Source organism: Pithys albifrons, chromosome 4, assembly GCF_047495875.1.
Source record: "Pithys albifrons albifrons isolate INPA30051 chromosome 4, PitAlb_v1, whole genome shotgun sequence".
NCBI lineage: Eukaryota > Metazoa > Chordata > Aves > Passeriformes > Thamnophilidae > Pithys > Pithys albifrons.
In genome coordinates this window covers 8006740-8033251 of record NC_092461.1, presented here as the reverse complement: position 1 = coordinate 8033251, position 26512 = coordinate 8006740, and the positions used below count along the sequence as shown (strand labels likewise).

The window sequence follows — 26512 nt, the reverse complement described above, 5'->3', positions numbered from 1 at the left end:
GACCTCCCGAGGTGAATGGACTAGGTGGCATTTTTCGGTGGTTTTGGGTTTTTATTTCCGCCAGCTGTCCCCAGGACTGGTGTGTGATACAGCTTCTCTGTTGACAAACTCCTGCCTCCACCGTCTCCGAACAAACGCCCGCACGCACATCCTCAGCACCAAATCCTCAACTCTTCTACGCAGCTCGCAGCCGCCGTGGGGCTCGATAAGGCGCTCAGGCTCTCACCCCCCGCGGGCGGCGCCGGGGCAGGCGGAGTTCACGCCCTTCTTCCCGAGGGGAGGGCGCGCGGTGCGTCGCACGGGCGCAGTCGCTCCGCAGCATCCGGAGCGGCGGCAGCTCCGCGGTGCCCTCGGGCGAGCCCAGCGGGGCCCGGCAGAGCGGACCCCGCTGCCGGGAAGACGACACAGAGGACAGAGCGGCGACACCCGCGGTAAGGCACTGCCCGCCGGGAGCGGGGCTGGCGGGAACGAGACCTGCGGGAAACGGACACGCGGGAACCCAAAGCACTGCGGCGACCCCGCTGGCGGTGCCGGGCCCCGGGGCGAGGTGGTCCGACGAGGACCCGCTGAGGAGGGTCGGCGGGCACGGGGGAAGGGGAAGCGGCGGGTGGGGAGCGCTGCATGCGAGGAGAGGCGGCGGCAGCGGCAGGAAGCCGCTGGGAGGAGGAGGGAAAGGGCGACGTGCTGTGCCGCCCAACGAGGAACTAGGCCGGAGGAGCCTCGTGTTAGGGCTCCCCGGGCCCGGCTCTGACCGCCACGGCCCTGCGAGGTATCTCTGCCCGGACAGCAAGACCCAGCCCCTGCAGGAGAACCTACACAGACCCCACCCTTTCCCCTTTCCATGCGCCGCCCTCTGCTCCTATGAAAACTCGTGTTTTGTAACACCTTTGCTTTCATTGTCTTCGAGACTCTTCCTCCCCCTCCCACGGGATCCTTTCTGCGACTTGCTTATGATCATCTTGACACAGGTATTTTCTTTGCTATTTCATCTGAAAAACTTGAGCTGAAAGGAAAGGTTTAGATGGAACGAGTTAGGAAAATTACAGCAGTAGAGTTGAGATGCCTTGACAGCTTTTGAAATATTCACAGCTTTTGAAACATCATTCACACATGCAGTAATTTTGTTTTTCGGCTGTTTTCACCCTTCTATTTATCTCCGTACCCATATTGGAGGTACCCGCTTTGCTTTCGATTTTTTATTGCCTTCTGTTACCGACTGATAACTAAATGGCCACCAGTTGTAGCTTGCACCTGTGTTCATTGTCCCCAGTTATACTTTGTAACATCTCTCAGTAACTTAAGTGCTGCACGCATCATTAGACCACAAAAGCTGCAGTGTGTCACCTTTTTCTTATTACGGAGCTAATGCTCCCAGCAATCCTCCTTAACCGCATCAGATCAGTTACAGATCATTAGAACCAAGCAAACTGCTTTTGAATGGCAATCAGGCCCGATAGGACCTAATGACCAGGTCATGATTCTTGGGAGTTTATACATTCCTTAGAGGCTAGAAGAGATGACATAACTACGGTGTTAAAAAATAAAACACCACAAACCCACTTACTACATTTCTATTGATCTCTAGAGAGCATCAGTCATACTGGTGGGAAAAAACTCCTCTCTTCTAGGAACCAGTGTTCAAAATTTTCATAATACACTTTGGCACTTGGTAAATATGAACCCACTGTAATACAGATGTTCAAAATAGTATATTAAAATTGCTTTATAATCAAGTATAGAGATGAGGGCTACTCCATAGAACACAAATTAACCCCTAGAAGTATGTCTCGCTTCTTCAAGGTTAGACTAATAAAGTACAAAATTTCTGTTGTTTTAACTACAGATACATAAATGTATGTATTGGTGTATCCCAAGTACTGAGGATACACATGAATTACCCTGTATTGCAATAAAAAGCAGTAAGGTTGGAATGAACCTGAGTCTGTGATTCTGCCTTGATTTTTTATCATCTGACATTTCAAGGTAGCATAAGCCAGTGTCTCATGTTAAATACTATACTGGAATAAGTAGTCTTTGCTTCAAAGCCTGGTTAAAGGTTGCTTTCCCATGATACTCATTCTACAAAATAACTTCCAGTTTTGGTTTAAGTCATTAAGTCAGAGAATTTCTATTTAGAGTACCTCATTATGTAATAACAACAAAAAAAGTAGTAGCATCATAGCATGCCCAAGGAGGAGGGCTCTCTCCTATCTCATGGGGACATTCCCCCCCATTTAACATTACCCAGCTCATTTCAGCAAATACCTTATGATTTCAGAAGTTATTACTTCTTTTGAATTTCCAAGACTGCTGGTTACAATGACCACATGCTGCTTGGCACAACAGGTACTAGCAATGTAAATAGGAACAAGATTCTATATTATTGCAGTTTGAGGCAGAGCTGGGGTTTTTTTTTGTCAGATTATCATAGTATTGAACAGCAGGCCCAAACTATCACTGGTATTAATGCAACTTTAGAGATTCACTATTCAAAAATACACATATACTTTGCATTTACAAGAAAAGCACATATAATTCTTCCCAGAATAACTCCTACCTAGATGCATAATTACTGTTAGCATAGAAATATTAACATAGATGTGTAACTTTGAACCAATTCTTGCCAGGGAAACCCCAGATAAAGATGCAAGATGCCAGTTTATGCCATATTAAACTCTCATGACTGAATCCAGGCCTTTGTATACCTGTTAAATCCACTGCAGCTGCAAAAACATTCAGGAGCACCATCCTGAGAAATCTAGAGAACCATCACTATAAACTTGTCACCAAACAGCAGCAGTGAATATTCTTGGCCCTGCTACCAGTCATTTGTTATTCTGCTATTTGTTTAATTGCAAAGAGATTTTGAAAAATAATTTTAAAAACTCCATCAAACAAAGCACAACAACAATTTCCTCTAACAATTATTAAGCACAGCAGAGCTTACCTTCTTACTAAATGAATGCAGTCATATCTTTAGTCCTGTGCTCATAATGCAGGCTAGCACTCCAGCAAAATGAAATCTCCACCCTTTTGAAGTCAGGAAAGTGAAACCAAAAAACCCTGAAGACAGCACACAGCTCCAAGTGTAGAGGTTGTTCCCCATCTGTACTACAACAGCCCATAGAATCTATATGCGTACTGGGAAGGGGCAGCTCTTGCTTTATCTCTTCTGCAAGCACAACTTTTTTTTTCTTTTAATTAAATTGACTCTTCCCTGTTTTGGCATGTTAGTATTAAACTGACTAGATAATTTCCAGCTGTGCACTTAAATGTGTCTTCCCTCAGATCCCCACTTTCCATGCTCACTTTCACCAACTCCTCAGTTCCCAGGCTCCAGAAAGAGGCTGAGGTAATTAGGCAACCATAATTAGGCTGTAGCTGATGATCATAACAACATTAAGCAATCATTTCAATTAGGGAGCTGATGATACAGGTGCAGGGTAGTTTACAGGAATTAGCAGTGATTAGTGATCTGAAAAACTTGGGAATCCCTTTGCTACACAATTTAGTTCTCTTAGTTACCCATATGAGCCAAGCTACTGTTGCTGAAAGTGGCACTTTGAAATGGTGCCTTTCTCCCAGCTCTGGGTATCTGTGTCATAATTACCCAAGAGGAATGGAAACTAAACAGCCCTGACAGTCTTTTGAATTTTGTATTTTCTTAGCAAACTCTTTCTTGACTTGATATAAAGCACTGAAGTTAAAAATTTAGTGAGGAACAAAAGCAGAGCTTGTGGCTTGCACCAGTGCAGCTTTCTGACATGTGCTGAAGGTACAGGCTGTCCAGCCTTCCTTCAGAGTTTTACCTCCTGAGGCACATGTTAGGTAAGAGAACATCACAGCTTCACCAAAGGCTTAAAATTAGTCTGGCATCCACTGGGGTTTACTTATCTACCCATTTCATAGGTTCCCAAACTCTCTTTTTGTCTTGAGGCACTTTGGAGTTACTACAAGCCTTCAAAATTTCTTTGTTTCTCTTCTTTTTGCAGGGTAGAGGAGAAGTTCCCACACATCCCACCAAATTCCTTCCTAGCACTTGTCTCCTTAAATTCAGACAGCTGTGAAAATAAGTTTCCCACAAAAGCTGCCTTCTTTGTTTCACCCTCCAGAGAAACCATTTCTTTGGTTTAAGCTTTGAGCACACCCTTTAGAGCTGGGTTTGCAAACATGTCTAAAATGTAGCTTAGAGTTATATAAGTATCTGGGCACCTGACAGGCCCATATTAAGGCAATTTAGAAAGTGAGATATAAATCAGAATTATTAGGCACTACCTGCCTTTGGGACTGTGGCCTTTGATTTTTCAAGGTTTTGTGGTTTGCACCTATGAAGTATAGGGCTAGTTCCAAACTACTGCATGCATATTATATGAATAAAAACTATTTATTAACAGCACTTTGAGATCCTCAGGTGAAGAAATGGTTTTATCAACTTAATATAACTGTGGTGGGTTGACAGGATAAATCATTGTGATCTTTAAGTCTGATTCTGCAAGAACCACAGCATCTTCGGTTTCCAACTGAGACCCTTTTTTCAGAAGGGTCACACGAGTTTATGCTTCTGTCCCACTCCTCACATATGCACTTATTTAGTGGAATCCCTAAGTGCTTGATAACGACACTTCTTTTTCCTCCTTTATACAGCAGATCTAGAATCACTGATTTAGTTTTAATTGCTAAACCACAAAGACTGCCAACATGTCTCTGGAAGATATTCGCATGAGCATCCAGGATCTGCGTGAAGAAAAACAATTAGATGCTGGAGGATGTGGAACAATTTCTTTATGCGTTCACAAGAAACATGGCTATGTAGTATTAAAAAAAGTATATACAGGACCACAGCGCAATGAGTAAGTTATAGATCTCAGTTCTGATTTTTTAGCTTTCAGTTAGTCTGAGTCCTCTAAACTCAATGGAGATAAATCTAAATAGAGTGTAATAATTTCGGGTCTTTGGCTTCTGGAGATACTGTACTTGGAGAAAATAATAATTCTAACAGCTCTCCTGCAAATTTTCCTTTTTGCCCTGCTCATGAGATAACTTTCGAAGTTGTTCCACTGAAGTTCCTCTTTTTCATTGTAAGTGGAGCACTATTGTAAATTGTTAAAAGGACTCTTGCATACCTAAGGAAAGGCAGGAAGTCAGTGGCCACATGCTAGTTTCAAACTTGCAGATGTTTTCAACACAATTATCTGACTCTAGATGCCCACTAGAAACTAAATGCACATAAACTACCAGTAGGATTGCAGCTCCACATGTATAACAGCAAGAATGTAACTCTCTCCCTTGAGAGAAAAGCAGAGTGAGTCAAGCCCACTGATTAAATTCAAGGATTGAATTAACAGTTGATTACAGTCATGCTGCAGCACAACTACCTCACAGCTATAACAATCCTAAAACTCTCCCATGAGTCATCCACTAGAGAGAGACAAAAATCCATGTTCTTTTTACTTTGGGTTATGATAAATAATTTTTTTCTTTTGCTAGTGAAAGCAAATTAATTGATTCTAGTAGTTTGCAGACTGCAATGACAGTTTGGAATGAACACAGTTAAAATGGACAAGCCTGCCAAGTTTATTTTTCAGTTTGTGTTTTTATTTTCTTGCTTTGCAGGCTCATAATTTTGTCATTTCTTAAAATACTGACCTGAAAGTCTTTAGCAAATTTTTTAACTGAGCCTGATGCAAACAAAACAATCAGTTTCTCCTCCTACTACTGAAGAACACAGAGGGAGAAAGCAGTTTCCTTTTAAGTCACAGGGCAGGAAAACATTAGCAAGCAATATCGTCTCAAGATTTTCTTACATCCTCTTGTCTTATGACTAGATTAGGAGCAATAATAAAAATACCACCCTTTTTTCTATATTATGTAATGGATATTATCCTTAGCTCCCAGCTGTGTGCCTGTGATAATTGATGGGTTGTACTGAGGCCCAGGTAAAGAGATTTGAATTAATCCTAAAGCAGTAATTGTTAGTAAATGCTATCATCATTCAGTGTGTGGGTGGATCCCTGGTAATAAATCCACTTTGAACATGAATACCAGCCCTTCAGAAACAAGACCTCTGTAAGTTTCCTGTACAAGAGATAGTGGAGTGGGTCTTCACCCCTCCTTGTCCTAAGACTCTTTCAGCCCTGCCCTGATCCCATTCCTGTTCAAAGATTTGGACATACACAACCAGCAGTGCACCTATGCACTTTCTGAAAAGCAGGCCTTAAAACCATGCTGAACAGACAGTCTCTATGTAAGGCATTAGAGCAGAGTCTTAGAAAATATAATCTGGCCTGAACAAAGCTGTATCAATTAAAAAATCAGATGAAGGTATGGTAACTCTCGGGATGTTGACTTTTTTGGCCATTGTTTTCATTATGAGTCAATGTCATTTTCATCCCTGTGTTCTTTCTAGCCTGGCATCTAAGTTCAGTGTAATTTCTGCTTTACAGATATAACACATCCCTCCTTGAAGAAGGCAAGATTATGCACAAACTGCATCATGACCGTGTGGTAAAACTACTGGGTGTCATTTTGGAAGATGGAAACCACTCACTTGTGATGGAATATGTGGACCGGGGGAACATGATGAAAGTGCTACAGGAAGTGAGCAGTCAATTACTTCCTCATGTAGGGTTGATAAGGTGTTTGAAATGGATAGGATGTTACTGCCTTCTCCAGGGAATGGAGTCTTTAGTTTCTTGTTCTTCTTTCTGTGTTGAAAAGCCAGTGGCAGCACTGCCTTCTCTAGAGACGGCAGACAATGACTGAGGCTTTCCTGTGCATCAAAGAGGAGCAGACCAGTTACAGGTTCAAAAGTTATAGCAATGTTGGTAGAGACGTGGAGAATTTTCTAAAGAACAATGCTTCTGTAAATATGGAACGATTCTAGAATTACTTTAATGCCAAAATTTAGATCCAAGAAGGGCCTTAGAATCATAGAATATCCCAAGTTGGAAGGGACTCACAAGGATCATCAAGTCCAACTCCTGGCCCTGCACAGGACAACCCCAAAAATCACAACCACCCTCTCAGTGAAACACCTTCTGATATCCACCCTAAACCTTACCTGACTCAGCTTCATGTCACTCCCACAGAAAGGTCATCACAGAGAAGAGATCAGTGCCTGCCCCTCCACTTCCCCTAGTGAGGAAGCTGTAGACTCTGGTGAGGTCTTCCCTCAGTGTCCTCCAGGTTGAACAAACCAAGTGACCTCAGCCACGCTTCCCCTCTAAACCCTTCACCATCTTCTTAGCCCTCCTTTGGACGCTCTCTAATAGCTTTATATCATCCTTATATCATGGTGCCCAAAACAGCACACAGGACTCGAGGTAAGGCCACAGCAGTGCAGAATAAGAGCGACACAATCACCTCCCTCAGCTGGGAGGTGATTTTTTTGCCATAGCTTGATCAGAGGTACTCTTGGGACTGAGAGAAATTTGCCTTAAAGATTGGGGTTTAGTTTGATGGTTGTAGTTCCATTTTTTTAATAGATGGCATTTCTTGTTCTTTCTTTTAGCACCCACTGCCTTTGACAGTGAAAGGGCGTTTTGTGCTGGAGATCATAGAAGGAATGCTTTATCTTCATAAGCAAGGCTTTGTACACAAAGACTTGAAACCAGAAAACATCCTTGTGGACAGAGACTTCCACATTAAGGTACTTGTTAGAACATAAATGGAGAAAGCTGGTAATATGGGCTGAAGAACTCAGTTCAGCTGCACTGGTTAGGGTTTCTAACTTGGTAGGATTGGTAGATGAACTCCTTTGTAGTTTAGTAAGCTGTCACTAAGGGAGTGTCACTGAGTGTTAGCAGTGAGTTGTTGAAGTATGGTAGCCTACACAACCCCTGAGTCTGAAATTTGCATAGTATCTCCCCAACTGTGAAAAAAAAATCACTAAAGACAATAAAAAATAATATTGTTGAGAATTAACGAGCTATAACTAACAAAACAACTAGAAGGATAAAACAAACATTACCAGAGAAATTGAAACAAAAGAGAATGTTTTATGGATCATGTCTTTTGTCTGATATTGCTGTAATCCCTCTTTCTGCCTTTACCTTCTTTTTATTCGTTTCCTTCTTTTCCCTATTATCTTTTCCTCTTTTGAATACCTCTGTTTTTCCTTAGTCATCCTTTTAAAATGACATCCAGCAGCTACAAAAAGAAAAAAACATCAGGACACTACTTCAAAGCATGGTTTATAAGCCTGTTCCAAAGCCCTTCTATTAATTTTAGTGGGGGTTTGAAGCAAGGCACATAGAGGCTACTGCAGAATAAACCTGACTGGAATTTGCAGCAGTCCTCATCAAATATCCTGTCTCTGGCCAAGGTGAGTTGAAATAATCATCCCATTACAGTTTGAAACTACAGAATAAATTTCTGTGAAGAGAGTTCTATCATTTTCTATTTTTCACACATAAATTAGTGACAAGTTGTTTGGCAAGGTTAAAGTAGTATAAGCAGTTTGCAGATAAGAAATTTTTTATTTTCCCCAAAAATAAGCCCCCATCGTGATCTGCTTTAAATATAAATTGGGTGGGGTTTTGGGTTTCAGCTTGCTTATGTGGACCAGATCAAATAAGGCTATCATCGCACGTCATGACAAACTGAGCTGGAACCTCAGAATCAGATCAGACTTCCTTAAGCAGCTTGACCAAAAGTATAATTTAAGGCAACTGTTGTATGATCCATCTGCTTAAATGTGTCTAACACTACCAATATTTAGAAAAGGAAATAGGTGTTCTAGGAAACTGCAAATACAGAAAGATTTATGTCATGTCTTCCTCTATCACATTAAACCTCCTCTTACTTGTAGACATGAACTTGGACTTGAATTTCCTCAGCACAATGTCACTTACATTTTCCTCTGAATACATGATGTCTAAACGTAGCCCAAAGCTTCAGAAACACAAAAGGAACAATAAGCTAGGTAGAGGCAACAAGAGAGAAGAGAAAAGTGAGTTAGAAGTGAGGCAAGATGTCACCTTAGTTTTCACTTGAAGTAATTGGGTTACAAAACTCTTTTTGACAGCTGTCTGTGACCAAGGCAGACAGTCCCATTTTCTTTCATTTTTCCCTCCCCTGTTGACGTCCTGTTCCCTTGTATTAGCAGTGGTGCTAATCTGGTCACCCTGCCCTGATTTAGGAAGCCAAACCAGAAGATTTCCTATTTACCTTGTTGCCAGCGCTGCCCTTCTGTTGGGGGAGCACTTGGTTCAGCAAACTGGTTGATTACCTTGCACTGGTTCTTCCCAGATAAGTGTCAGTGCTGGAACACACAATAGGAGACTGGAGAAAGGAGGGAAGGATTACTTTCTTCATCAGCAGCTGTTAGTCTAGTTGTAAAACTGCAGCCTAAAGTTTTGATAATGTCACCTTGTCAAGCACAAGGTACCCAGGTATCTCTGCTTTAACTTACTCCATGCTATCCTTTTCCATGTCTTTTTGTCATGCACATCACATCCATTTAGATCCTCTACTTCCCCTTTTGTGTAGGAAGATCTAAGGAAGTTGAGTTAAATGCAATCTAAGTGGAAAGGGCAGTGAGGGAGGAGGGATATCTGCCCATCTCATAAATTGCTTCTAGATTTGAATCTTAGCTGCTTCTTGCACGAATCTTTGTTCTCCCACAAGCCCTGCAGATGGACCTTGAACATGATTGTCAGTGCAAGCAAAACCAAACTTCTGTCCTTACATTGTGCAATGGTTCCAAGTGGGGTTAAGTTAATAAAGGTTCAGCCTGATGGTTCCCAGTTGACAGTGATACTTTATTTAGGAAAAAAACTCAACTCAACCAACCAACGAAAACCAAAACAAAGAAAGCAAATAGTTTGTTTTCCTGGTTTTAGTTGCAGTTTTTCTAGTGTTTCATTTTTAGATATATTTATTATAAAATTGAGCACCACATGAAATACTTGTTTATCTCCATTACAACACTAGCTCTGACGTGTCTCATTTTACAGATTGCAGATCTTGGTGTTGCCTGCTTTAAGAGCTGGAGTAAGCTAACCCAAGAAGAAAGTAGCCGACAGAAGCAAATCACAAGCAAGCGGCAGAACAATGCTGGGACTCTTTTCTATATGGCCCCAGAGCACTTAGTCAATCTTAATGCAAAACCTGTGGAGAAATCAGATGTTTACAGCTTTGGCATAGTGATATGGGCAATTTTTGCTAACAAGGAACCATATGAAAGTAAGTTACTTCCAAAAGGATGCTATCACAAAATGAAGTTACAAATGTTTAGCATTTAAAGTTATAAAATTAAGATTAGTAGGTTAAATCACCCACGGCCTAAAATAGGGCCTGTTTGGCACCTTTTGGCCAGCAACAGGCATTAGTTGCATCATTCCTGACTCCTAAGCACGGACAAGAACATCTGAATTAAATGCAGGCATGAGCTGAAGGTATTCATGTCGATAAGGTGTGGGCACAAACTGAACTCAGTGGCAGAAGTTAGACAAACCTCCTGTGGGCCAGGATTTAAACTTTGATGTCTGCAATTTCCTGAGGTGGACTAGTTATGTGTGGGTTTTCTTTCAATAGGAATGATCACACACTCAGCTGCATGGTGCTAACTTCTAAACATGCACTAATGTGCTTATGTAGAACAATAGGAGCCAACTGTGGAATTCCAGAGTAACACATTTATAATTTTGAATGGATTTTTTGCTAACTAAATGGCTAAATGTTACCTGCGTGGCCATCTCTGTGTTCATACCTGGTGCAGAGCATATACGAGATGCAGGTTCTAGAAAGCTAGATCTGTCACCCTTACCTATAATGGGCATGTCTTACATACTAAAGTAAATCCATTAATATTAAAATAATATTATTTAGTCACTAGTGGTGTTCCCCAGGGGTCAGTGTTGGGTCCAGTCCTGTTTGACATCGTTACTGATGATTTAGATGAGGGGATTGAGACCATCGTCAGCAAATTTGCTGATGACACCAGGTTGGGAGGGAGTGTCGACCTGCTGGAAGGCAGGAGGGCTCTGCAGAGGGATCTAGATAAACTGAAGAGATGGGCTGATTCCAGTGGGATGAAGTTCAATAAGGCCACGTGCTGGGTCCTGCCCTTTGGCCACAACAACCCCCTGCAGCGCTCCAGTCTGGGGACAGAGTGGCTGGAGAGCAGCCAGGCAGAAAGGGACCTGGGGGGACTGATTGACAGGAAGCTCAACAGGAGCCAACAGTGTGCCCAGGTGGCCAAGCAGGCCAATGGGATCCTGGCCTGTATCAAAAATAGTGTGGCCAGCAGGCCCAGGGCAGTGACCCTTTCCTTGTACTCAGCGTTGGTGAGGCCACACCTTGAGTGTTGTGTTCAGTTCTGAGCCCCTCAGTTCAGGAAAGATACTGAGGTGCTGGAGCGGGTCCAGAGAAAAGCAACAAGGCTGGTGAAGGGACTGGAGCACAAGTCCTGTGGGGAGAGGCTGAGGGAGCTGGGGGTGTTTAGCCTGGAGAAGAGGAGGCTCAGAGGTGACCTCAGCACTGTCTAGAACTACCTGAAGGGACGTTCTAACCAGGTGGGGGTTGGTCTCTTCTCGCAGGCACTCAGCAATAGGACAAGGGGGCACGATGGGCTCAAGCTCTGCCAGGGGAAATTGAAGTTGGAGATCAGAAAAAAATTCTATACAGAGAGAATAATCAGGCATTGGAATGACCTGCCCAGAGAGGGAGTGGATTCCCCATCCCTGGAGGTTTTTAAACTGAGATTGGACGTGGCACTGAGTGCCATGATCTGGTAAATGGACTGGAGTTGGACCAAGGATTGGACTTGATGATCTTGGAGGTGTTTTCCAACTCAATCGATTCTATGATTCTAAATCTTTTATCCATGGATGTTAGGGCAGTGGGTTCAAATTCATCAATATGAAAGATTTGTAGCTGTAACTTGGACATCTTTAAAATCCTATTTTACATATCCACAAACATGCAGGGACCTGCTTCATTGTTTCTTTTCCTTACAGAAAAATAGAAAAACCTGTGTTCAGGATCTGATAGGAAATTTTATTTTTCAGATACTATAAATAATAACCAGATTTACTATGCTATCACGATTGGAAACAGACCAAACTTAGAGGAGATCACTGGTAAATGTCCAATGGAAATTATTGACCTAATGAAACAATGCTGGGCACAAGAGTCAGAGAAACGGCCAACCTTTACAGGTAAGGCATTGCTTTAGGATTCTTTTTGTTTTGTGTCCATCAATAATTTGTAATGCAGCAAATCAAACTTGAGTGCTTTCCTTTTGAAATACAATTTTTTATTTTGAAAACTGAAATATCAATTCCCTTGCCCTGTAAAGCACACCTCCTGCACCCTGACCAAAAATGAGATCTAGTCCAACATGTACAGATTTGAGAAATGTTAGTGAGTGGATGGAGTTAAGACACTTTATACCTCCTGCTAATTTCTCTTCAGCATGGTATAATCTTCTTGCTGAAATTTACATCAAGGGATATAGTATATCATGACTCAGAAAATATCCTGTTCAAAATATTCTAGATTCAAAAGCTGTCCTGCTTATTCTTTCATAAACAATCCAACTTACCTTGACCAGCTAATCATCTTTTCATATGGTCAGGTCCCAAAACACTTGCAGGCAGTTGAAGTCTTGGATGAATGATCTGAGAAGACTAAGAGCATTTAGCAAATAAGTCAAAATACTATGTCACCTTGTCTCTTCTTTCTGTCTCAATATATAGTGCCAAAAAAAAAAGCACCAACTGAAAAAACCCATGAAACAACAAGGGTAAAAATCAACAGTCCACAAAAAAAACTCCCTAACATGTAACAGGAAATTTGAGGTTTGTATTTAGACAGAGGTAACCAACAGCTTCACATCCAGTAGCCATGTACTTAAATCCTCTGAGGAAATTTGTATACTAGGAGGAACACACCTACCATCTCTGTATTTAACATACATAATCTGCTGCTAATAGATAGAACTTATGCTTGTACTGGGTTGTAACTTCTAATTTTCCATATGTAAGTCAAAGAAAGGTGCTCTCTGCTACAGGTCATAGAGAGATTTCACCCTAAAAAGCAATACAACAACAACAAAAAAAGTCCCTGGAAGACATCCTGCTCTTATTACTGTTTTAAAGCTAGTGTACCATGTGAACAAATTCCAAACATATGTATAGCTTTCCTGTTTCTGAGTTCATAGAAGTCTTTATTCAATCCTTATCCATCAAGATTGTTAACAGTACATCACTTTTATTTTCTATTGAAAACCACTTTCACTTAACTATTTTCTTTTTTCAGAAATTTATGAAAAATACATGCCATTTTACTGCGAAACTCTAGGAAAAAATATTGAAGAAGATCTGAAGAATTTAAAAGTGAGTAACTTTGTGAGCATTTTACCATGTCAGTTCCCCACATCCCTTCTTCCCAATCCCAGTTATGGCAAGATGCTGCTACGTGGAGACTGATCACGCTTGACCTGATTTCCTTCTGTGATTCCATGGCTTGATTTGTGAATGAGGGGAGTCCTTTCACCCTCATTAGAGGTTTTACCAACTGCCATTCCATAGGTAACTCTATTTTGAGCAGGAGGTGGGCCTGAGGTGCCTCAAGGTCTATTTCCAGCTGAGTAATGCACTGATTCTACAATGATACTTTGCAAAAGCTCCTCATATATCCATGAAGTCTCACGCATAAAATAAAATGTTACTCTTAGCAATTCAAAAGTGGAAGAATCTGATTTAAAGTAACTTCATAAATTCTTGGTAATTTCTGTCCTATGTTCAGGTGGTACCTAATGAATCTCAGCCTGCTTGAGACCAGAAAGCTATACTACAGTAATAACAACATGTGAAATTTAAATTCAGATGGTTTTCCTGAGTGTCCAAGTTGGTTTCTCTTAATTTATAAATTTATGGCCAGAAAACTATGATAAAAAGAATAATTTTCTAACTGAAAATAAGAGAACAAGAACTTCTTGAACAGTTGGGCTGATTATGGAACCTTGTTGTTACAGATTTATGAATTTACTCACTTCACTAGCACTGACAGCTATTGATGAGAACTCCTGGCATTAGTGGTTTAACCTTTGCAGTGAAGTGAGGCTCAGAAGAGTACATATGCAGTGTTTTTAACTAAGGAAAAAACCCTTCCTTGTGAAACCACTCATTTACATTTTTTTTAAAGTGCTTTCTTCTGTCACTAAGTCTTCAGTTGTGAAAATGAAAGTTTCTCATTTCACGTGATGTTTATGAAGCACCAGTGACTGCTCAAAAAAGTCTATGGAGTTTTGCAAAATGAAATAGATGAAACAGATTTCCTGGCTCATTTGACCAAACTTACTCACAATGTGAACTATACATGTCTAATTTATGAGAGCAGCCCCAAATCAGGATCATGGCCAACTGTACTTGCTTCATTAGCTCTCTGCAGATGTGCCTCTCAAGTCACAGGGACAAAATGACTATTTATAAAATGGGCTGTGAGTTTATTACTTTCTCAGGAAGTAAAGCAGCCATTACAATCAGGGCACAGAATGTGAATAGAGCATACAAGGCAAGTCAATATTCCTAATAGCTCCAGTAGCAACATGAGTTAGAGAGTTTGGGCATAACTTCCCTTCAGCTCTCCCCAGCAATCCTGGAAACAGAGTCCACAGCCTCCTAACTAAAAGGACCACAGAATGGTTGAAGTTGAAAGTCATCCGAGGTCCTCTGGTCCAGTGCAATTACTCAAGCCAAATGTTAAGGACCTACAGTTATAATGTGCATTAGAACATCATGGGTTTGCTTTAGGAAGGATGTTGATTTTGTGGGAAGAGATAGGAGTTGTTGATTTTTAATCTGTAAAAGTACTTCTTGGGTTTAATTAAAAAACCCACACCCCTACTTTTGGAAATTATTTTACAAGTAAGCAGCACTTGGTGAATTTGAGAAATAATTTTTCCAGGCAAAAAAAAAAAAATTACTTCCGGTAAAGTCTGAACAATGGGAACATCAAAATAATAGAACAAGAATAGATTTTGCCTTCATTATAGTGAAGTGAGAGTGAATTTTTACAGGAAGGAAATTGTACTGCCTCTTCCTGAAAATTTCCTCTAAACTCCTTGTTCCTAACATTCCTCATGGAAGTCATTGTGTCTATATCTGAATGTAAATGCTTCCACCTCCTTCCTGTTAATCAATGTACTTATTAAATACAGATCCACAGAACAGGATGCATGTTTGCTCTCTTTACCTCAGTAGCATCCCCTCACCGAGGTTGCTTGCAAAAAGTCTATTAAATACAAGACAGACAATCCAAAGCCACTCAGGATTAAGCTCATAGCCATGTAGGCAAGGGCATTGTTTGGCCAACTCAAGACTACTGTATACTGCATTGCATTGTAGTCCTTCCCTTCACTGAAGAAAAGATTTTGCCCACCTGTAGCAAAGCAATGGGTGTTTTCTGTCAGGCTGTGCTCTCTGCAAGAGTATGGGATCTTTTTCCAGAAATTCAAGGAATCTGTTCATCCAGGTCACTTTGCTGTGAACCTGTGCTCTTTCCTGTTCTACAGGTACTCCCTTTCATTAAGCTTTTGCCTATAACTTGATCATTTGTTCTTTCTCACATGTAGAAAATGTTGGATGAGCAAGATAAAATGCTGAATAGGATGGAATCCCTCCAAGTAGATGCTGCACCAGAAGATACCAGTAATGGTGAAGTACAGACTTTTCTGTGTATTTTGCCAAAGATAAAGTTGTGTACAAAGCAAGTAACCTTACCATTAAGGGGTTATGAAGAAACTCAATTATTCAGCACTTCAGAAAGAATTGTAATCCCTGAAAAGATTAAATTTCCTCCCAGAAGTCATACGTACTATCTATAAATTTTCCATCATGCACAGTTCAAACCCATTTCATTTTACACTCTTCTGCTTTCATCTCCCAGGCTGAAAATTTTGTTTGACATTAAACTTTTCAATGGTCACTGTGATAATTACTTTTCATACTTCATCTTTCTTCCCATCCTTTTATTTATGACAACTGCTTGCTCTGTAGGCTTTACTTTTTTCCCCACTCCTTTCTTATGAATGCTTTGAATATGACCAGGATACATATTTCTTGAATTACTTTGCTTTCAAAGGAATCTGAAGAGCACTAATAGGGTTTTTCCTCTCCTTCCTTTTATGTTTTCTATCAAGTCTTGGATGAGTTGCATGTTTTGTGATTTTATAGAGTTGTCTCACTAATATTTGTAGTAGTGTATCTGGAATTCTTATACCAAAATTTCTTAATGTCAAAGGACATAAGATCTTATATGCAACACTGATTTACAAGAGGTAGTATAAAATTTAGTAGAAATAAAATTCAGCTACATTATCTCACACCCCTTGAAAGACATTATTAAAGAAACAATGTTAAACTCTTAACATGCAACTAATATATCTTTCCCAGAGCTAGGTTTGCAGTAACTGTTGTTCAGTAGAACTGATGGACTTAGTGCTGCTCCACTGCTGTACTTTTAAATGAGCACAGTTATACTTGCCTAGCAGAAACAATCACCTATCACTGCTGCAGACTGCAGATGCTCTTGTGAGTTAAGTAAGAAAAGCTTCACTGTGAATCTACACTGCAGAAAGATGCTATCTTGACAGCCTGACAGTCAAAGTCAGGGGTTATTTTATCTAATCAATGGGCATTACTCAGAGTGGTAGTGAAAGGCATCCCACAGCATCAGTTTATACATCTCAAGCTTGCCCTGGAGAACGGATGCCATATAGTTTATGCTAATACTGAATTGCTAATAGCTGTCTCTTTTGTGGGTGTTATTTCTGTATTAGGTTATTCCTCCCACTCCCTCTCTAGCAGTAGCAGCAAAAGAAGCAGAGCAAGGCAGACTGAAGGTGTACTAATATATAGCCATCAAAAGGAACTAATTTTGGTCCTGCTCAATATAGGCTGAAATCATGTGGTGTGTCAGGGGAAAAAAAGAAAAAAACATTTCACTGGCATTATCTGAGCTAAATAAAAGCACATACATACATTTTATTCTGATTTTACAGTGATTTGTAAGAGTTGCTTGGTTTAGGCACTGCAAAACATTTTCTAGGGTGAAGCTTTCAGAACGTGAAGAAAGCATCTGTAGTCCTACCCTTAAAAATACAAGTAATAACAAGCACATTTTTACATTATCTGGAATCCTGCAGCACAATCCAGAACATGACTCCATCTAATTCAAGACTGAAGTAGAGCTTCCTTTGATACTGAGAATTAGTTTGAAAGATGTAGATGACACAGACTATTTTATTTGGTAGACTTCACTTGTAAAAATTTTGGGACTACAAAGAATAAACTAGACAAAAAGTATTCATCATGAAATACCCAGACAGGAACTTTGCATAATTATTTTTAAATAAGATTTTGATGACAAATTATTTGTGCTATATTTGTGGTGTTAACTTTCCATCCTGTCACTCTTCAGTTTTGCACTAATGAAAGTCCAGTTTATGCCAGTGGTGACACACCAGTAAATCAGACCCTGCAAATGCCTTCAGGAATGTTTGTTTCAATGGCTGAAAACTTAATGTCAGTATAAGCAGAGTATGCAGTGAATTCTCTCACCACTTGAGTGAGATTTTGACACCACTAGGTTAGAAAAATCTGTACTTCCTAGATAAAAATCTGTTATACTCGTCAGTAAAACTGTTTTATTTTATAGAATGCGTTATGCTCAAAGTAATGTTGTATTTTTACCTTTTATATACACCATAACAATAAAAGTAGATTAATAGATTCTAGTATTATCACAACAAGTTAAATACTTGCATTTCGATGTTCTTCAAATACTTAATTTTCCTTCCTTTCAGATCAACCTAAGTCTCTGCACAGCTCTCAAGGTCCCGTGATCAGTGATGTTAATGAAGCCCTGTTTGCTCCCTGCCCCATGAGTGAGCCTGTTGAGAGCTGTGAGACCTCATGTACACCTGCTTATGATCTGGAAAGAAAACTTCAGTGTGAATACAACTATCACGTATACGGGAGCCGGATGGATAAAGCAGTTCGACCTGTAGGATACACCCCTGAAATGACAGAGGAGGAAAGGAAGCGGAGAGTTTCCAGTGATCCATTTGCAAAGCCACCTCCTGCTTCCCAGAAGAGTGAACTGCATCCAAGAGCTGAGAAAACAGGATCAAACACTAATCAATATGTCTTGTCAAGCCATGATCTAAATTTCCAGTTACAGGCAGGATCAAACACTAATCCACGTGTCTGGTCAGACCACAATCCAAAATTAAGGTTACAGGCAGGATCAAACACTAATCCATACATCTTGCCCAAACCTGATCCCAACTTTGGATCACGGGCAGCTGCAACAGCACCAAACCAGGGAACTCTAGATATTTTTTATGGGCCAAACCGTAACAGTCTTCTAACAGGAAACCCAGAGGATCTCTATGAATTGGGTTTAGCCGGTGCCCTTCAGCTAAATAACCCTCCTGTGCTGGACTCTGGCCAAAACCTGCAGTCACAAACCAATGCAAACTGGTATTCAAACAATTCAGACACATATGCAGGTGAGATTTCTATTTCCAAGTATTATTCGAAGTATATTCCAAGTAACGGCATATATTCCAAGTAATAGCAGACAGCAAGTACTGCTACAGCAGCTCCCAAAACCAAGAGCTGCAACCAGTCATTCTAGGAAAGCAAAGGAGAACTTTGACTCTCAAAAATGTGACATTCATACCACAGGTTCTGTTTATGCAGAAACAGCATTTGTAGCATTTCAGAAGACAGATATTTTTAGCTTGGTTTGTAGCAAGCCAAGAGACTCATGAGCTTAGTGAGCAGCAAGGAGCTAAGGCTCATAATTAGTTTCTCCAGAAAGCTCAGCCTGTTGCTGAGGGGGAGTTCCTATCGTTAGTATGCCATGGAGTAGAAAGGTTTGGAGACAAAGAAAGAAGACACTGAGCATTGACAAAACATAAGTAAGTGGTAATTGGAGACTTAAAAGATTGAACTTTTAAGAACTAGAGACAGCCTGATAGCCTGCTCCAACTAATTATTTGATATTTTTAGTATGGTATTATTTTCCAGGTCATCTCACAAAATCAAGAATGCCTAGCCTTTTACAAGCAGAATGCCACAAAGGTGTTATTCTGTTAAATTACTTATGCAGAGACTGTGATTATTAGTTGTTTATGTGAGTTTATTTGCTGAAATGAATCCGAGAGCTGTCATGTCAGAAGGCAGGTATTAGAACTGTCAACATCATTAATAAAGGAAAACTATCTGGTTGAAAGGAGTAAAGAAAACTGTTATTGTAGGGAGGCTGTGTGAAATAGTGTAGCAGATACCTGAATGAGATGCAGAAGAGCCGCATTGCAGTTCCTCCACTGACTTCTGTAACCCAGCTGGTCTTGCTGCCCTATTATGAGTTTGTACAGCTCATCTGTGAGCATCCAAAACTATTACTGCCCTGGGCTGGAAGTTACACCTCTGCCAGATATTACTGCCACCAACAGAAGATGCAGTGGTGTCCCATGCCTTTGCTAGAGCCAGTCAAGTAGTGTGCTAATACAAACCGCAGTCAATCTCAGCACAAAGCAATAGGAGCACACTTGGGAGTTTGGAATTTTCCAGTTGGGATACCTGATACAAGGCAGCTCAGTCCATAACTTTAGTGTGCTATGATCTCACACTGACAGGTATTCATGCACCCACGTAGAAGCCCATTGCCCTTGCTGGGATCCAACGATGGTTAAGGTTATTAGTCACTGAGCAAAAGCCACAATGAGATCATTGCTTGAAGTAGAGTTACTCAAGGAGATACAATCCTGCTAATTGAAAAGCTTCTCATATCTTTGTATTTGAGAGCAGTGTGTACTTACACTGTTACAAATATGGCAGTCATTGTTAAGTACATTTGCTTTTTTATTTACATAATGCTTTTGGCATTTTTTGTTTTCTCTCTCTGTTTAGGTAACAAGGATTCTCCTGCTTTCACAAGGGGAACTTTTGCATATCGTCCTAGCTTACCTGCGTCAGGCTCTGGTAAGTGCTGTACCCTTACCTGTCCTGGTAACCAACCTGCTGTGCATTGCATCCTGATCAGCAAAACAAAAAAAAACTTCAGGAACTTGAAATAATATATGCTATTGCTTAATATCTCTAACCATAGCTGAAGTTACCAGTACCAGTATGTAAAGCTAATTCTTGTCTCTAGCAGAACCTATACACCCATTAAACATGATTAATCAAGGAAAACATCTTCTTTTATGTACAACATCTTCTTTTATAAAAACATGAAGGCATTGCAAAATCTCCTGCACACCCAAACTAGTCACTTTCTCAGATCAAGCATCAAGCTGCTGTGACTCTGCCCAGCTCTTGAACCACACGTGCATTTGGGACACTTAGTCCTATCTTCCTCTGGATTTTTACAACAAATCTCCAACTGCAGGCTTTGTGCTGATCAGCATTCATTAGGGCACAAGTCTCTACAGTTCAACTGTCTTGAACCCCCTAATATTGTGTTGTGTCTTTCAGGAGTTGTAATATATGCTTCTTTCAACTTATGTTGTTTGGGGCACCCTGAACTCTTTAATTAACCCTTTCAAGGCTTGTCCAGTTTGTAAATGGTCTACATTTAAAACTTGAAACAGCAGGTTTCTGTCTTCTTGACTGTGCACCCCCTGAAGTCTTTAGATGATGACCCAAAATGTCTCAAGTAGCAAAGTGTAGAGACTTGGGAAAGGAGATTTAGAGGCACAGTAAGTTTTACTGTTAATACTGACAAACCATTTGTACACATTTTTATATCTTATGGTAGATTCATTTTGTTACCAAATAAGGACATAGAAAACATATGAGATTTCTTCATTTTTTAGCTAAAAAAGGAAAAGGATATAGGAATCATAATGTTATGAGACGTGATAAAATTAATTACTTTTTTACAACTTTTAGAAACGAATCATGCATACATATAAATATTTCTGACTTACAGCCTCCAGTTAATATTAAGTGCATTTAGACAGATTTTCATACAAAACCATAGATTTCCACACTTAATTGGAACTGAGTGCATAACGAGGATATTTGTTCATCTGATCATCATTTTGGTTGAATAAATACAGAGCTTGGTGTATCATTTTAAGTATCTGTTCTTCAATTTTAGACCCAGGTTCTGAGATTCACCATTTAAACTAAAGTTAGAATGTTTAATGGATGATTATCCAGAGTTCAGAAGACACTATGGAGAGAATAGAAAAGTGATGTCACCTAACATGGATAGTGACTTAGTTTCATGTTATGTGTGAAAATCAGACAACAGTAAGCAAAAGACCAAATTACATGTTTAACATTTCTGATGAGCAACAAGAAACTATTTACTGTAGTCTCACAGAATGTCGAAGTCATAACTGTAAATGTGAACTTACATCTATGAAAAGTAAAGCTAAGAGGCAGAAGTGAAGCTTTAAAAGAAAAAAGTATTCAAGCAAAGACTGATCCCCTGAAGCTGTTGGCCAACAATGAAAACGTTTAATCACTTTCTTATTAGTAGAACCTTCTTCCTCCTTATGTTACTTCTTGAACCATATACAGTTGTTTATAAATTTGTATTTAAGATCTTTATACAGATGATTCAAGCAAGTACACCATAAGTAACAGCTATGGAGTTCAAATTGGATGCAACAATCACATGTCGATGGTAGAGTACAGTCAACCCGTCCACACTTCTCCTGCTGTTACAGAAGCAAATTATAGAACATATGAAGCAACAGGTATATTTGGTAAGAGATGCATCTCCCTACTTTTCATATATTCTCCCCATATAATTATCTGAGAACCATTTGGTTTGGAATCTATGAAACACTCAAATTGGTAAAAACAAGGCTAGGATTGGAGGTCCCCACCTGACTCCTAGTTTAAATCGTAGAATATCCTGAGATATGAAGATCATAGGGTCATCCAGTGCCTGACATCACACAGGGAAATCTAAAAGCTAAACCATGTATCTAAGAGCTATGACCACTTCACTCCGGTAGAAGTTGGAAGATTTTGAAATTTGATTTTCATTGGTCAATACCAAATTAAACTACCCCTGTGTATTCCCAAGTAAACAAAATGTGTCCTGGAATATAAAACATACCAAACATCTGTTGAAAAACTTTAGGAAGGGGTTTTTAAATCTTGCAGGTTTAAGTCACAAACTGTGATGGCTTCAGATCAAAGAGCAACTACAGCAACTGACCTCTTAATACATATGTTCTGACCAGGCATTTCTTTCCTGACATCACTGGGTTATGCTGCCTCCATGAAATCCACTTCTGATTATATCACTAAGATTCTGTGTCCAGATATTACCAATAAATAGTTTGGGGAGGACAGGAGAGAGAGCAAAAGGAGCGGAAGAAATGTTAAAACAATGCCATTTCCTTACACTCTTCTTCCTTTTGCAGATGATCCCACTGTCCTGACTGACAAACATCTGAATCTGGTGAGAGAGAATCTGGCTAGGCAGTGGAAGCACTGTGCTCGTAAACTGGGCTTCTGTGACCCCGAGATTGATGAGATTGATCATGACTATGAACGAGATGGACTGAAAGAAAAAGTTTACCAAATGCTGCTTAAGTGGGAAATGAAGGAAGGCTCCAAAGGTGCTACAGTTGGAAAACTTGCTAAGGCCCTCTTTGGCTGCAAAAGACTGGATCTGCTTACTAGTTTGATGAAAATCAGGGAATAATAAGTTGACCAAGAACTTCGGGAAAGTGAGGGTATTTTTTCCCCTGAAGACCTTCGAATAACAAGTAATTCTCAACAGAAACATTCTGGAGTTCTTTTTGCACAGACTTTTTTGAGCATAGCTTTTCTGTCAAGCAGTTTTCAGTGAATACCTTCCATAAATCAATAACTTTATGTCACAATATTTGGTCTTCCAAAAGGAGAAAAGAAACACAGCACCTTCCTTCTGAACAGAATGGTTGTCCAAAGTTAGTAACAACAAAATGCATTACAAATACCAATTCAAGAAGAATGTGTTGCACAAGATTTCTAGAGTCTACATTCTATCCTGAAAATCTGGAAACATTGCTAAGTTCTGAACAAAAGCATATCATTTCAACAAAGCAATATGTAAGTGATAATATGTAAGAGACTGACCTGCACCTTGAAAATCTTCTATGGAAAAGGAAATCAACTCTTAAATTTTACCAGAAGTGCCAATTGCTTTAAGGCAATAACATTATTTTTCAAATATTGCTATAATTTTTATTAAAGATAGATGCAGAACAGCAGCATAAATAAAAGCAAAAACTATTTCTGGCTTAAAAAGCCTATAATTGACATTTAACAGGTTAATATTGCATTAGATTTTTACAGGTTAATATTGTATTAGATTTTTACATTTTTGGCATAAAATATTTTACATGGTAAGTTTCTCATCTGCTTTATGAAATAATGATAAAATAAATTCAATCTGTATGCAATCCAAAGTGAGAACTCTGGAATACAAGAGCTTTGGGAAGAGAAAGGTGCCTTATTACCTCTTGACAGAAGACCCATTCTCCTGCTGACTCTGAGGGCTCACAGTGACTGGAACATGACTGGTTTCTGAACCTCTTGGACTGCATTTGTATTGGTATATTAAATGTGCTTGGGAATGTTACTGGATGCTAAGGTTAAGCTGGCAAGCTGATGCTGCAGGCTGCTGCCAGGATAGCAAATTCTTTAAACCTCCAAAATAGTCTGCAAAGGCTATTTCACAGCACTCAGGTTGTTTCAGGGAACACTGGAAAAGCTCTGCAGTGTAGCTGATGGTATCCCAGCACCTGGAGGTGTTCCTTGCCACTCTGACTTCATAGTATTGACATAATCTCATTGTGCAAGATCTGTGAAAGAATCACTGAGCTCTAAATTTTTATACCCAAAGAATAACTATGCAAAACTTTTCCTATGAAGGATGATACCTCTTATTTCCATCAAATCTACGGGTATTTCCAGCATGTGGTTCAGAGGAGGTAATTGTTTTTGCTATAGATAAGGCACTAAGTGTTCATTAGTGTTCATAAATGTTCATTGTTATTGTCAAAAAAGCTCGTAATTTCATGGAAGTGAAGTTAGAATGGATTTCTGCTCCTTGATACAGCAGCCACCATTTTAGTGGAATCCAAATGAGACTATAATCAAAGCAAGAATCAACATATTTGTCATCTTTAAACATAATTAGTACAAGGCAATAGTGCAAATGGCCCCCAAAACTGAGACTTTGTCAGAAATCTACACAAAGAGCATGTCATCCGTTCAGATACTGGAGCATTTCCATATTGTTATGCACGTTAAACTCTGCTTTCCCTGGAGGGTAGCTTGGGATGTATCAGTATATACTGCAGTAATATTTATATGGTTAATTCCTCAGAATTTATTGCATTATCCTACTTTTTTCACTCAGGAACATGCTAAATTTTATATAAATTCTTAAGTACAAGAGAAAATTATATGCTGTATCTGTCTAACATAATGAGCATACACTTTCCAGGAAAAAAATTTACTCTGCTTAAAACAGAGAGAGAAGTGGAGTTGTGGGTGTCTTCTCTGTGTCAGTCCACAGAGAGTTACAGCCAGCAGCTACTGTCTTACTTCATGGAGCATATTTCCTAATTCCCTAAAGATCACAAAGTCCATTTATGTTCTGTTGACCTTGGTTGGCACTGCATTGTTATATCAATTCTCTAGCTCACACTGGCTTTTTAAACTCTCCTATATTATTTATACAACATGCAATTTTTCCATCATAAAATCCTTGTCTTACTTGTTACACAGAATGAGTGATGGTCATTTAACGGGCATACATTAAATGCTTAATTTTCTCTTTATTAAAGCAACCCCAGGCCTTTATTTTCTGAAACAACAACAAAGAGGTAGAGCAAAAACATGAAGTGTTTCAGAATAAGACTTAGACACAGGGCAGGCCTAGATCTTTAAAGCAGGACATGGGAGATGAAGGTCATTTTAGCTTTGATGCTTGTCAAATCCAATTCTAGACTAGTGCTCGTAGTTCAGGTGCCATTGTAGATGGTACAAAAAACAACCACTAAACTAAGAGCTAGAGAAACTCTTTCAGTACAGCCCTTACAGAACTCGATCACAGAGAAGATTCAGCTTCCTGGGCAGAAAATCAAAAGTGCTACAAGCCCTTTAGCATATTGTTGAAAACCAAATAATAGGACCCAATGCTTGAAAGCTGCAGTCAGGCATGCCAAACTAGAATACATATTTAATAACATGGTTAATTACTGGAATAAACTACCTAGGGATTCCATGGATCCTCGTGGTATCTTTTAATTAAGACTGGTCTTGTTTCTTAAGATGGATATAGTTGAAATCAAAGCTATAGGTCTCCATACAACATTAACTAGATGAAATGTAAAAGCAAATGGTGTACTAAAGGTCCAAAAAAAAGAGTTAGTGCTCTCCCTGACCTTAAAATTCACAGAAATGTTAAGGATAGCAGAGAGAGATCAGATAATATTAACTTGTTGGGTTGCTTATTTCACCTACCACCCCATACCACACTCCCCCCATTCAAAAAAAAGAAAAAACAGGGTTTATTTTTGAAAAGCCACCTATCATGAGAGATCAAGAATGCAGACAAGGAAGAGAGAGAGATGTATTATGGCACAGATCCAACATCCTTCATGGCAAAAGAAAGGAGAGGAAAAGGACAGAAGAGTAATTTCACTTCAAACTGGCAGCTCTCAGCCTCAAGGGCAGAGACAGCAGTAATGCAGAAGCCTTAGAGAGATTTTTCCTAAGATGGGTGAGGTGCAAGACAGGGAGAAAAAGGCTGTGGGTTGCACCAGCAGACCTCCTCTTCAGAGTCTCCCCTTGAAGAACAGGAGGTGAACTCCTCCACTGAGACACAAGGAAATTATGGTTTTCCATCTTAAGAGAGCAAGTGCTTTGAGACTTCAGATCAGTTACCACTCAAGTACAATCTCCACCTGATAGCAACAGTCATTGTTACACAGCAGCCAATCTGTTCTGAAATTTTTAAATGCAGAGAGGGCTGAGTTCATGCTATTCAGAGCAATTTATTTGGTTAATTTAATTACTGTGTCCTCATAACAGCATACAAGTAGCTAAGAAATTTGAGGAATTTTTACTCCTTCCAAAATAGTTGCTAAGTGATACCAATTAATAATGCTGAATTAAAAACTCAGGCAGGACACTGTTGCAAAAATTTGATATGTGAACTCTGAACTGAGCTGGCAACATAAAGCTGCTCTTCCTCACAGGCCAGTTTCCAAGGAGCGGCAATACACAAGAACTTGGTCTCTCAGCAGCTTTGAGTAAGTTCTGTCACTATTCTCTGATGGATTTTTCATCACTGTTCAGTAACAAATGAAAACCATCTTTTAGCATGGAGGCACATGGAATATAGTGATTGGGGGACTTATGCTTATTAATTGATAATGTTATTAATGGATATATCTATCTTAGAATTTGCTTAGTAGTTATTATAAAGATCGCTGTATAGCATATGGCAAAAATCACAAGGTACAGAC

The 26512-nt window shown here is 39.7% G+C and overlaps 1 protein-coding gene across 3 annotated transcripts; it reads left to right on the top strand.

Moving 5' to 3' along the window:
• Positions 1–290: 290 nt before the first annotated feature.
• Positions 291–24825, top strand: RIPK1 (receptor interacting serine/threonine kinase 1). Of its 3 annotated transcripts, none has more exons than XM_071553335.1 (12): positions 291–431; positions 4648–4850; positions 6444–6597; positions 7511–7648; positions 9957–10185; positions 12012–12161; positions 13264–13340; positions 15581–15662; positions 17813–18520; positions 19929–20000; positions 21575–21739; positions 22409–24825. In XM_071553335.1, exons 2-12 carry the CDS (start codon positions 4699–4701, stop codon positions 22690–22692), a joined length of 2211 nt encoding a protein of 736 aa, XP_071409436.1. In that variant the 5' UTR covers positions 291–431; positions 4648–4698; the 3' UTR covers positions 22693–24825. The 3 variants fall into 3 exon arrangements, with proteins under 3 accessions (XP_071409436.1, XP_071409433.1, XP_071409434.1); XM_071553332.1 differs by having other exon boundaries at positions 4645–4850; XM_071553333.1 differs by lacking the exon at positions 291–431 and adding an exon at positions 901–968 and having other exon boundaries at positions 4645–4850.
• The last annotated feature ends 1687 nt before the right edge of the window (positions 24826–26512 follow it).

What these genes read in the sequence shown, in the direction of transcription:
- RIPK1 (XM_071553335.1), top strand. Translation starts at nt 4,699, where the DNA reads ATGTCTCTGGAAGATATTCGCATGAGCATCCAGGATCTGCGTGAAGAA. An exon ending in TAACAAGGAACCATATGAAA is followed by an intron (nt 10,186 to 12,011) that starts GTAAGTTACTTC and finishes TTTATTTTTCAG; the next exon opens with ATACTATAAATAATAACCAG. An exon ending in AAGATCTGAAGAATTTAAAA is followed by an intron (nt 13,341 to 15,580) that starts GTGAGTAACTTT and finishes TCTCACATGTAG; the next exon opens with AAAATGTTGGATGAGCAAGA.